The 11,713-nt window shown below is 52.6% G+C and overlaps 1 protein-coding gene across 4 annotated transcripts in view; it reads left to right on the top strand.

Moving 5' to 3' along the window:
- The first annotated feature begins 210 nt into the window (after nt 1–210).
- Nucleotides 211–11,713, top strand: part of CLSTN3 (calsyntenin 3) — a 28,688-nt gene continuing 17,185 nt past the window's right edge. The window contains exons 1-9 of one of the 4 annotated variants that reach the window (XM_055280817.2): nt 211–566; nt 2,876–2,998; nt 3,439–3,634; nt 5,139–5,347; nt 5,616–5,765; nt 6,016–6,201; nt 6,639–6,920; nt 7,740–7,852; nt 11,002–11,164. In XM_055280817.2, coding sequence (XP_055136792.2) covers nt 503–566; nt 2,876–2,998; nt 3,439–3,634; nt 5,139–5,347; nt 5,616–5,765; nt 6,016–6,201; nt 6,639–6,920; nt 7,740–7,852; nt 11,002–11,164 — 1,486 coding nt within the window. In that variant the 5' untranslated portion in view covers nt 211–502. The other 3 variants (XM_055280818.2, XM_055280819.2, XM_055280816.2) reach the window with 3 other exon arrangements.

The raw sequence follows: 11,713 nt of genomic DNA, 5'->3' as shown, positions 1-11,713 counted from the left end.
CACGTCCCTCTACTTTCCCACCCCCTCCGTGGCTCTCCAGCTTCCTCCCCAGCCCCCGCAGTTCCTCGGCTCCCCCAAATTGCAGCCAGGGGAAGGAGCCCTGAAGCTCTCCAGCCCCGACGCCCCAGTCTCATTGGCTCCCTCCCGCGCTGCAGCACCTGGTCCCCCCCAGTCACCTGATTGGCCGGCGGCCCCGTCAATAGTTGCCCGGCTGTGCTGACGTCATCCTGCAGTAGCGGGGTTGGGGTGGGAGTGAGAGAGTGAGGACGCTGGGCTGGGGGAAACGGGAAGCCGCTGCAAGTCCCCCGCCTCAGCTACCCAGATTGGGATCTGCCCAGGCCCGCTTTATGCACTAGTGTGGGCGGCAGGCTCCTTTCCGTCCCTGCCCTGCTGTACCCCGCTCCTTGGAGACCCCCTGTATCCCTCCCGCAAGGTGGAATCCGCAGGCTGGAGGCTCCCAGGGGAGGCAAACGCCTGGCCCTGCCCTGCCCCACGCCGCACCATGACCCTCCTGCTGCTGCCCCTTCTGCTGGCCTCTCTGCTCGCGTCCTGCTCCTGTAACAAAGGTGAGTGAGGTGGGGGTGGGGGTCCTAAAAGAGGGGCGTCGGGCAGCACCGTGCGGGGTAGGGGTGGGAAGGAGGTGTCGAGGTTCCCTGGCACCTGACAGGTGTCTGGCCGTCTTCTGATCACCCGCCTTCCCATCCATGTTCTCAGACCTGCTCCGTCTCCTCTCTCTTCCCCCAGCTACATCTTCCTTTCTGGTCCATCTCTACCCATGCGTTTCTCTTGCTGGTCATCTTGCTCCCATTTGGTCTCCATTCCCGTCCTGGGGTCTCTATTCTCCCCTTCCCCCATTTCTACACGCTGGTGGCTACCTCGGGTCTGGGAAGGACTGCCCCCGAGCGGGTGATATGCCTCTCCCCGCGGCTCTCCCTTTCACTGGCGCATGCTAAGGGTGTGTGGCAGATCCATCTGCTTCGCCTCCATCCCATCCTGGGGAGAAAGTATTTGCTGCAGTTCAGCAATTCGGAGCACGTATGTTTTTGCGTGTGCCTCTGCATTCATACCCTTATGCCTGCATCAGCTGGGCTGTGGGTTACCAGAGCTGCCCTCTCTGGCAGACAGCGGATACATTCAGCTGGGCGGGGCTGTCGGACAGACGGAGATGGAGGACGGGAGGGAGGGCTTGCGGGCAGAGGGCTCAGGTAGGTGGAAACGGATGGAGACTGGCAGGAAAGGGCAGAAGTGGGTGTGTGGGGGGCGCTAAATGAGTAGTGAGAGGGAAAGCTGAGAAGGAGAAGACCGGAGATGAGGCGTGGGAGGGGGTAAGGAGGGGATGGAAAAGGGTAAAGGTGGAGGCAGAAAAAAGAGGGAGGAATGAGGAAAATCAGGAAAAGAGTGAGTCAAGGAGGAGCCCGGGAGCCTAGGAGTGAAAGGGAGCAAACGCAGAGACCGCAGGGGGCCAGGAGGAGAGGAGACAGAGGCTCAGAGACCTGGGAAGACAAGCAGGGTGGGAGGGGGAGCTGTGCAGAAGGCGCCCAGCCCTGCCCTTCCATCGCGCTCTCTTCCTCACCTGCATCTCTGACCTCAGCCTCGCCTCCTAGCCTCCTGCCACTTCCTGTACCGCCTCCTGTGCACCATCTTGTGGCTTTCTCCTCAGCATTCAGGAAGGGGTTATGGTGGTCATCAGTAAGAAAGCCTTCCCATGCCAAAGGCTTCCTGGTGTGTGGTTGGAGGAGAGAATGGAAATCAGGATTTCTTGCTCACCGTGAGATACTGGGGATGAGGTTGCTTTTGGTGACTCAGTTTCCCTCTGCCTCATGAGTGTGCTTTGGGAGCCTGGGTGTTGGCATGATGATGGGGTTAGATAGAGCAAGCGTGGAGGCTGGGGTGGGGGGTGATGTGGAAGGGGAGGAAATATGCTTCCCCACAGCCCCTCGCCAGGCTGAATCTGGTAGATGAGGAGATTTGGAGTCTGATGAGTCCCACATCCATTCTGAATTGGCTGGTGGTTGAAGGGAAGAGGGGTGGGGTAGATAAGAACTGGGATTGAGCTCTGTATAAAAAGTGGGTTTCAGGGAATGTGGTTTGATGGTCTTGTGGAGGACATAGAAATGTGCTGGTTTCAAATGTGTTCTCTTGGGTGTGGGGGTGGGAAGCAGGGACAGGATTTGTCGTGTTTCTAGGCCAGCCCGATAATCCCTTAGGATGACGGCTCTGCTGGGTCCAGTTGCTCAGCATGGATTCCTCTGCTCCATTCCTGCCCTTCTCTGCCCCCTCCCTCTGTCCTATATATCTTCACTTCTCTCCTTTCTCCCCATGCTGTGTTCTGGGAGAATGGCCTCAAGTTGGGGCTTGGCTGGGAGAAGTGCAGAGTGAAGGGATCAGGACTGAAATGAGTCGGGAGGAGGATAAGCAATCAGGATCTCAGGAAACTTCTAGATCTTTTTCTAGTTTCAATTCTGCCCTTAATCTATCCCTTCCCTTTCCCAGGGCCTTCTCACAGCCCACCACTGCTCCCTGAAGTTCCCAGTCTCCATTCTCTAGCACGTGAAATCCCTAAAGAACATTCTCTACTTCCTGACCATGGTTCCCACGGAGATAGTGATCCCCTCCTCTTCACCCCCAGGGCAGGTTGTTTCCATGGGAACTGTCTACCCTGCTATAGGAGAAGGCTATGACCTCCCGCAGACCCTCTGACTCCTTTAGTAGCTGATTTCTTGTCCTCAACCACCGGCCTCCTGTAAGGTGCTCCTACAGGGGGTGGAAAGGGTGATGGTGCTGGGGTGTGAGTTGTCTGGGTCAACAAGGGTTGTTGTGGGAGTAGAGGCCCTGCTCACAGGTGCTTCCTCTCCTCTCCCTGGGGTGGGGCCAGCCAACAAGCACAAGCCATGGATTGAGGCAGAGTACCAGGGCATCGTCATGGAGAACGACAACACGGTGCTGCTGAATCCACCACTCTTTGCCTTGGACAAGGATGCCCCGCTGCGCTATGCAGGTAATTGGGATTGGGGGATGGCAAGGCAGGGGAGGACAGAGAAAAGTGGGTGGGAGGGTCAAGAGCAAGGGAGGGAGGGGAGGTCCTGGGAGCGATGAGAAAGTAAGGGAAGAGGCCTTGGGAAAAATAAAAGTGGGCTCAAGGAGGGGAATGGGCTCCATTGAAGAATGGAGATTGAGTCAAGGATGCCAGAAAAGGACACGGCCAGGCAAGGGTTAAACACATCATGATTTTATCAGATCTCAGGCCTGGAGGCTCTGGGAGGTTGCTGCTCAGGGAAGCTGGGCTTGGAGTTGTGTGTTTGATCATTAATGCTTTTATGCCTACAGGAGAAAGGACAGGGCTTTGGGAGGAGAGGTGGAGCTGGACCCCAGGAAGGGAGGCTGAGGGTGGGGAAGGAGACACAGCAGCCTCACTCCTCCCCTTCTCTCCTTTGCCAGGTGAGATCTGCGGCTTCCGGCTCCATGGGTCTGGGGTGCCCTTTGAGGCTGTGATCCTTGACAAGGCGACAGGAGAGGGGCTGATCCGGGCCAAGGAGCCTGTGGACTGCGAGGCCCAGAAGGAACACACCTTCACCATCCAGGCCTACGACTGCGGCGAGGGCCCGGACGGGGCCAACACCAAGAAGTCCCACAAGTGAGGAAGTCCTTGTCTCCTGCCCCATGTGTTGCAGGGTCCTCCTCCCTGCTCCCAAGCCCACCATCCTCTGTCTGTGCGGTCATCGAATATCCACCCCCACCCGCTGCTGTTCCTAGGACTTAGGGAACCCCATCCCCTGCTGTTCCTAGGATTTAGGGACTTTCAGGCAAGGTGACAGAAACGTATAGTAGAGTTCGGTGGCTCTAATCTTGGCTTTGCCTCTCATGACCTTGGGCGGCCTAGCTTTTCTGGACTTGCTTTTCCTTGTGTGTAAAATGGAGATTATGATGATACCTACTCCGTAAGGTTGCTGTGAAGATTCAAGGAGATGGTTTGTGTTGAAAGCATGCACCACAGTGCCTGATACACGGTGTAGGGCTCAGTACATGGGCGTAATGCTGAGGAGGAGAGCAAGAAGGAAGAGGATGAACACACTCAGCATGCATCCAGATTCCTTTCAACTGCCCCCTCCAGTCTATTTGCAGTGTATACCACACACACGATCCCTAACATATACATATAGCTCTGGGTGAGGGTGGGCAGGGGATGGTTGTAGCAAGAAAGAGGCTCGGGTCTGGGACACCTACGCCTGCTGCCAGCTAACTTCTTATTTGAGAATAAGAGAAAGATCTTCAGTCAGGATTCCTGAGCCACTAAGAGGCACTAGAGATAAAATGCTCTTTGTGACTCAGTTTCCCATTTGAAGATAGGACCCTTGCCTCTGGGGCCTGGGAGCCTGGGTCTTGGCCGGGGGCAGGGCTCAGCATGAAGGGCCTCGACCCAGCTCTGCTTGCCCCGGTGCATGACTAGGGAGGGGCCACATGCTCGGGAGGCAGCACTGCCCACACGTACTGTGCAAACATGTCAGATGACTTGTGACCTTTGTACAAATGCCATTTCCCTTCTTATGGCTGGTTTTAATTTGGCTTTTACTCTGCATCCTCCTTGGTTATCCCCCAGATCTGACTGTTGTGAAGGAAGGCCCTGCTGGATTTTATGACTTATCCCTCCTCTTGGCACCCTGACCCATAGCATTTTGCACAGAAGTCATCAAAATCAGCTCCTGAGTACACCTGGGGCTTGTTCCTTATCCCCCACATCAGTCCCCCTTTCTTTGGGCCCTCCCTCTGGTGCTGTCCTCTCCCTGGCATGACTTTGATGCAGCTTGGTGCCCTGTGGGGTGGGGAGGGGCAGGCTGACTGCCTCAGTCTCAGGGATAGATGGACAGGCTCCCTCCTGCTCTGGCTCCCCATTGGGATTCCTGCTTGCTCCTTTCTGGCATATGGGTGTACCGTGTCGAGGCTGTACCTTGGTGTACAGTATGAGGCTGTATCTCGTTGTGCCCATATTGAGGCTCTTTGTTGGTGTACAGTATGAGGCTGTATCTTGATGTACCGTATCCAGGCTGTACCTCGGTGTGCTGTATCAAGGCTGTATGTCGATGTATAATATCGAGGCTGGCTGATGTGTCTTCATCCCTCCTTCTCTCTGGTATGTGCAGGGCCACTGTGCATGTGCGGGTCAACGATGTGAACGAGTTTGCCCCAGTGTTTGTGGAACGGCTGTACCGTGCGGCTGTGACAGAGGGGAAGCTGTACGATCGCATCCTGCGTGTGGAAGCCATTGATGGTGACTGCTCCCCCCAGTACAGCCAGATCTGCTACTATGAGATTCTCACACCCAACACCCCTTTCCTCATTGACAATGACGGTGAGTCCACCCCTGGCTTCCCTGGCCACCCAGTTCCCCTTGAGCACCCACCTCCCTCAGGACAACCCGGGGTTTGCACTCTCCACTTTTGTCCCTCAGACCCTCGCCTCACCCTTCTTCCCAAATGAAGCCTTCTCCTCCCAGACGCCTTTTTCCCAGCGTCCTGCTGCCTAACCTGCCTGCTGCCCAATGAACTCGCACATCCTCCCCTCACTGCCCTGGGCTTTCTCCAGTGCTCTAATGCTCTGTCCTCCTGACCCCACCCCAGGGAACATTGAGAACACAGAGAAGCTGCAGTACAGTGGTGAGAGGCTCTATAAGTTTACAGTGACGGCTTATGACTGTGGGAAGAAGCGGGCAGCAGATGATGCTGAGGTGGAGATTCAGGTGAAGCCCACCTGTAAACCCAGCTGGCAAGGTGAGAGCTCAGCGCTGTGCCCCATCTTGTGAATCATCTTTTTTCTTGGTCTCTCTTTCTGTCCCTTCTGACAATCATGGGGGCCAGCTAGGGCTTGGACGATATTGGGGCAGACTTGCAGCTATCTACTCTAGCCGGGCCATCCTGCCAGGAGCCCCAAACTGTCCATGGACACGGCAAGAGGAGCATGGAGTGAGGAGGCTGCTTTACCCTTCTCTCTCCCATCGCCTTCTCTGTCTCACCCATGCAGGCTGGAACAAAAGGATCGAATATGCACCAGGTGCTGGGAGCTTGGCTTTGTTCCCTGGTATCCGCCTGGAGACCTGTGATGAACCACTCTGGAACATTCAGGCCACCATAGAGCTGCAGACCAGCCATGTGGCCAAGGGCTGCGACCGTGACAACTACTCAGAGCGGGCGCTGCGGAAACTCTGCGGTAGGTGTGCCCCCAACACTGCCTCAGGCCTATCCCTTCCCATCCAACCTCTGTCCAAACTTTTCCAAGACTCTGCTTTGCATCACCTCTGGCTATCCACAGGTGTTTATCTATATAGGTTGTGACACATGGTTAGCTTTTGTGGCCCAAAAGGTAGGTACATAAGTCTTTGGCAAAGATGCGTAGTCGTCACACCAGACAGTCACCAGATGCATGGTGGAACAATGGTAGGGAGAGATGAAGAGTTGGAGAATGGGTTAACTGGAGAGATACTCTTAGAAGAGAGTTCATCCCTCTCATCTTTGAAAGGCCACAAGAGGTGGTGAGACATGCTGTAGGAAATCTTTTCCCATCAGTGCCTCTTTCCCTGCCTCCTGCCCATTTCACCATCTGCTGCTTCTTGGCTCTGACACTTGTGCCTCCTGGGGCTCCCACAGGTGCTGCCACTGGGGAGGTGGATCTGTTGCCCATGCCCGGCCCCAATGCCAACTGGACAGCAGGACTCTCGGTGCACTACAGCCAGGACAGCAGCCTAATCTACTGGTTCAACGGCACCCAGGCTGTGCAGGTGCCCCTGGGTGGCCCCAGTGGGCTGGGCTCTGGGCCCCAGGACAGCCTCAGTGACCACTTCACCCTGTCCTTCTGGATGAAGCATGGCGTAACTCCCAACAAGGGCAAGAAGGAAGAGGAAACCATCGTATGTAACACTGTCCAGAATGGTAAGCCTCACCTCCAGGCACTAGCCAGAGAGGGAAACTGGCTTCTTGTCCTGCCTCTGTCACTGCCCAGTGTGTGACTGTGAACAGGTCACTTCCCCTCTCTTCATTTGTGAGGTGCCAGTGCCAGGTGTGATATGCCTTGATTCTGTGCTTTATCCCCAACATGACATGTTGGATCCTACTGCAATGGGATTCCTTGCTGCTACTCTCGTTTTCAGTTGCCCAGTCAACTTCTCTGTGTCCCACCATGTGGTAGGCTGCCCCCACCCCCCTCTCCACTCCCATTAAAGCCCCTCCATTGCAATGGGAAAGCCTGGGTAATGGTGTGCCCCATTCTTTGATCATCCCATCCTGGGACTGGTTGGCCCCATCTCCGAGCCCTGTTCGTCCCTCAACTGCAGGCCTACTTCACTGGAGAGGGCTCAGTCTTGTCCTGCTCTTTCATTTCTAGCCACTTCTCCAACCTCATTTCTCTTGACCTTGACAACTCTTTTGAAAAGGGTTGTCACCCATGATGTACGTATTAGTCAAAGGACTGATGAAGAGCTGGTGATGGAGTGGGCCAGCTGACGTTCCCCCCTCAGCCAGCCAGGGTGTCTAAGAAGCCCAGGTTATCATTTGGACCGGAGTGTGTGTGTGTGTGTGTGTGTGTGTGTGTGTGTGTGTGTGTGTGACAGAGAGAGAGAGAGAGAGAAAATGCTAGAGAACGAGGGAATGAGAGAGGATTAAGAGAATCCAATGTCCTCTCCTTCCTGCTGCTTTGAACTTGTTCTGGCCTCAGCCTCTGCACTTGACCCCATCCCCTTCCTGTGCCCTCAGAGGACGGCTTCTCTCACTACTCGCTGACTGTCCACGGCTGTAGGATTGCCTTCCTCTACTGGCCCCTGCTCGAGAGTGCCCGCCCAGTCAAGTTTCTCTGGAAGCTGGAGCAGGTGAGGCCAGAACCAGGCTCCTGGGAGGGCTGAGTAAATGTGACTCACTTTTAGGAAAGGACCTTCTCTGGGCAGGGTCAGCATTTTCTGGGTTGCCCCTTGCCATCTCTTTGCTTCTCCACTTTCAGCCCCTGACCATTCTACTCCCAGGTCCTCTTGTTCCCTTTTCCCAAAGCTTGTCCCCTACAGAAAGCACTTCTGGATTAAAAAAAAAAAAAAAGGAACAAATGACTACTAACACCAAACGACCAACCATCTATTTCCTCCTTGTTTTATTCCATCTCTCTCTTATTTAGGACTTTAACAATATACATCCCTGACTCTCAGGCAGTTAGCCTGTTGTAATCAAGACAATAAGTCATTCTGAGGTACACCGATTGGGTTTGAGTCCTGCCAAGGGAATTTGCTGGCTATGAAATCTTGGTTAATATGTGTAAACTTCAGGGTTAAAACAACCCTGTTAAATAGGGATCAAAAGAATTCTATATCCCAGGGTCATTAGGGTTAAATGATGTAATAGACCCTTGTAGACTGAAAAGCACTCCCTCTGTATATGTTAATTCTCACTATTATCAGCCCTGATTATGGAGGGATAAATAAAAATGGATAAAATATTAAAATATTTAAAATCCTCTCTTGAGCCAACAGTTGCAGCCTCTTCATTATTTGTTCTCCAGGCTGACCACAAGGACCAGTGAGGACTAATCTGAGTTTTCACCTCCTTCTGTTTCTCTTGCAAGTCCTGGTGGAGTGGCTGAGTAAGCAAATGGCAAAAAAAAAAAAAAAAAGCAGTAGAAGAGAGAAAGAGAAGTGCCCAGATAATTTATAAACTAGATAATTGAGGGCTGTCTACAAAAGTTTTGCTGTCTGTGGCACTCTTTTAAAGAGACAGTCTGCCATTTGCTGTTTCTTGATTCCCACCCGCCACCACACACATTGCAAATACTGGGTTACCCTTTCTTCAATTCACCCTCATTTAATCAACCAGTATCTATTAAATACAACTAAGTCTCTGTCATTCAGCTAGGTTCTGGGAGTACAATGAATGAAATAAAATCTTTGCCATCATTCAACTTACATTTTAGTTGGGGAGATAAATTTTTAAAAAGTAAATAGGCCTGTAAAATGATAAATTGTTAGAAATGCTCTGAAAGAAGCAGGCAAGGAACTGGGGCAGAGCATGGGGCGGGCAAGGAAAGGAGATCTCACCTTAGATTGGGTGCTCCCGGGGGACCTGACTGAGGGGAAATTTAAGCCTAGTGCTAAAGGATGAGAAATAGCTGGTGTGGGAAGAGAGTGGGAAGGTTCCAGGAAGAGGGAAGAGCATATGCAAAGGCCCTGAGGCAAGAAAGAGCTCAGCATGTTCCAAGCATGGAAAGGGCCAGTGCAGTTGGAGTACAGTGAACAAGACTGGAGATAAGTTGCAGAGATGGGCAGTGATCAGGTTGTACAGCGGACTTTTTCAGCAGGGTTAGTCTAGATTTTTGTCATATGAGAGATGGGAAGTGTTTTTTGAAGGATTTAAAGCAGAGGCATGACCTGATCAGATTTACATTATTATTATTATTATTTTTTTTTGAGATGGAGTCTCACTCTGTCACTAGGCTAGAGTGCAGTGGTGCGATCTTGGCTCACTGCAACCTCCGCCTCCCAGGTTCAAGAGATTCTCCTGCCTCAGCTTCCCTAGTAGTTGGGACTACAGGCATGTGCCACCACGCCCAGCTAATTTTTGTATTTTTAGTAGAGATGGGGTTTCACCATGTTGGCCAGGATGGTCTTGATCTCTTGACGTGATCCGCCCACCTCGGCCTCCTAAAGAGCTGGAATTACAGGTGTGAGCCACCGTGCCTGGCCAGATTTACATTTTAACAAGATCCCCTTGGCAACTGTGGGATGGATGTATTGAAGATATCTAATGGTGACAGTCAACAGGACTGTTGCAACAGTCTTCATGAAAGGGGTTGGAGACATGACTGATGTGTGGCAATGGAGATGGAGAGAACTGCACAGAAACCTGCAGCTTGTAGCTCTGTTTGGACCCGGGATCAACAGCGCCTGCTAATGGACTGGATGTGGAGGCTGAGGGAAAGGGAAGATCAAAGTTGTCTCCTACGTCAGCCACTTGAGCAGCTAGATGGATGACAGAGCATTTATACTGCCTGGGGAGAAACTGAGGGAGTTGAGAAAGGGCATGGCCTTCATCTTACACGTGTTAAATGTGAGATACTTGTGGGCATCTAAGTGGAGAATCTGGCATTCAGAGGAGAGTTCTGGGCTGGAGATGTGGATTTTGGAGTTACCAGTGTATAACTATGGTACCCAAACCCATGGCAACAGATGAGGTGACTTCTAAGAAAAGAGTGTAGAGAGGAAAGAGAAGAGGGCCTAGGTCTGAGCCTTGAGGGACCCCAACATTTGGAACTGGATGAGGCAGAGTACTCTCTGCCCCTTTTTCCTCTGACCATCCCCCATTCCATCTTGGCTGGCCCTAGGAGAGACTGCAAAGGGAAGCAATATTTATTTTAGTGCTTAATGTTGGGTTAGAAGCTATCCTAGAGATAACCTGTAATCCCAGCTACTTGGGAGTCTGAGAGGATCACTGGAGGCCAGGAGTTCAAGACCAGCCTAGGCAACATAGTGAGAGCTCATCTCTAAAAAATAAAAAAATTAGCTGGACATGGTGGCACATACCTATAGTCCCAGCTACCCCAGAGGCTGAAGTGGGAGGATTGCTTGAGCCCAGGAGTTTGAGACTTCAGTGGGCTATGAATGCACCATTGCACTCCAGCCTGGGGGACAGAAGAAAACCCCATCTCTAGAGTTTCCAGTGCCTTACACACATACGTAATACATAAGTTGGGGGGGGGGAGTTTATTCATGACAGTGTGTTACTGCTCTTAGGAATATTTATAGCTTTAAAGATTTACCCGAAGAGTGGAATCTTTGCTACTAGATTGGTTGCCTGATAGATTTTGGACAAGGATGTTATTCCTTGAGCTGGATAGGCAGCAAAGCACTAGTAAGCCCTGTTGGTAGAACTGGGAATAAAGGGACTGTCCGCTGTCTCCCAGGAGATGGGGCAGTGCCTAGGGTTAGCTCTCGGAAGAGGAATTACCTGACAGGCTCTTGCCCCTCCCCTACTCTCCCAGGTCTGTGATGATGAGTGGCACCACTATGCTCTGAACCTCGAGTTCCCCACAGTCACACTCTACACCGATGGCATCTCCTTCGACCCTGCCCTCATCCATGACAATGGCCTCATCCACCCACCCCGAAGGGAGCCTGCTCTCATGATTGGGGCCTGCTGGACTGGTAAGCTTCTCAGTGAAGACTCCAGTGGTTTAGGATTTGGGAAGGGAGGTAGGCTGGTGAGGAGCAAGGGCAGTCTGACCCAGCGGCTGAGGCCACCTCCTGCATCTCTCTGCAGCTGTGCAGGGTGACTCTGAAGACCTCCATGGGAAGGGACCACAGCCTCCCTCCCATATCTCCCACTAATCCAATGGGTCATCACCTCTGACTTGGAGGAATTAACTTCTCAGGCATCCCCAGACTCTCTCTCTGTAACTCCAGCCAGTTTCCACTTTGTTCCATCAAAGTGATGATGGCTTCCATAGCCCATTCTCCTGCTCAAGGAGAGTAACCCCTTAGAGTGTCCTCAGTCTTCCAACTTTTAAGCCATTAAAAAAACTTTTCTCCTCTTGGGAGTGTGTGTGTGCACACGTGCCTGTCTGTCTTACCAGAGCCACATGTTTCCTCAACAGCATATCGTATTTGGGGGCTTGTCTATAACAGAGGCTGGAGAGGTTGGAACACGACAAAAGAAGGGTTGGGGCCGAGCTGAGAGGTTGCAGGTTATACATG

This window comes from Symphalangus syndactylus, chromosome 5 (genome assembly GCF_028878055.3).
Source record: "Symphalangus syndactylus isolate Jambi chromosome 5, NHGRI_mSymSyn1-v2.1_pri, whole genome shotgun sequence".
Taxonomy (NCBI): domain Eukaryota; kingdom Metazoa; phylum Chordata; class Mammalia; order Primates; family Hylobatidae; genus Symphalangus; species Symphalangus syndactylus.
This window is presented reverse-complemented; position numbering and strand designations above follow the sequence as displayed.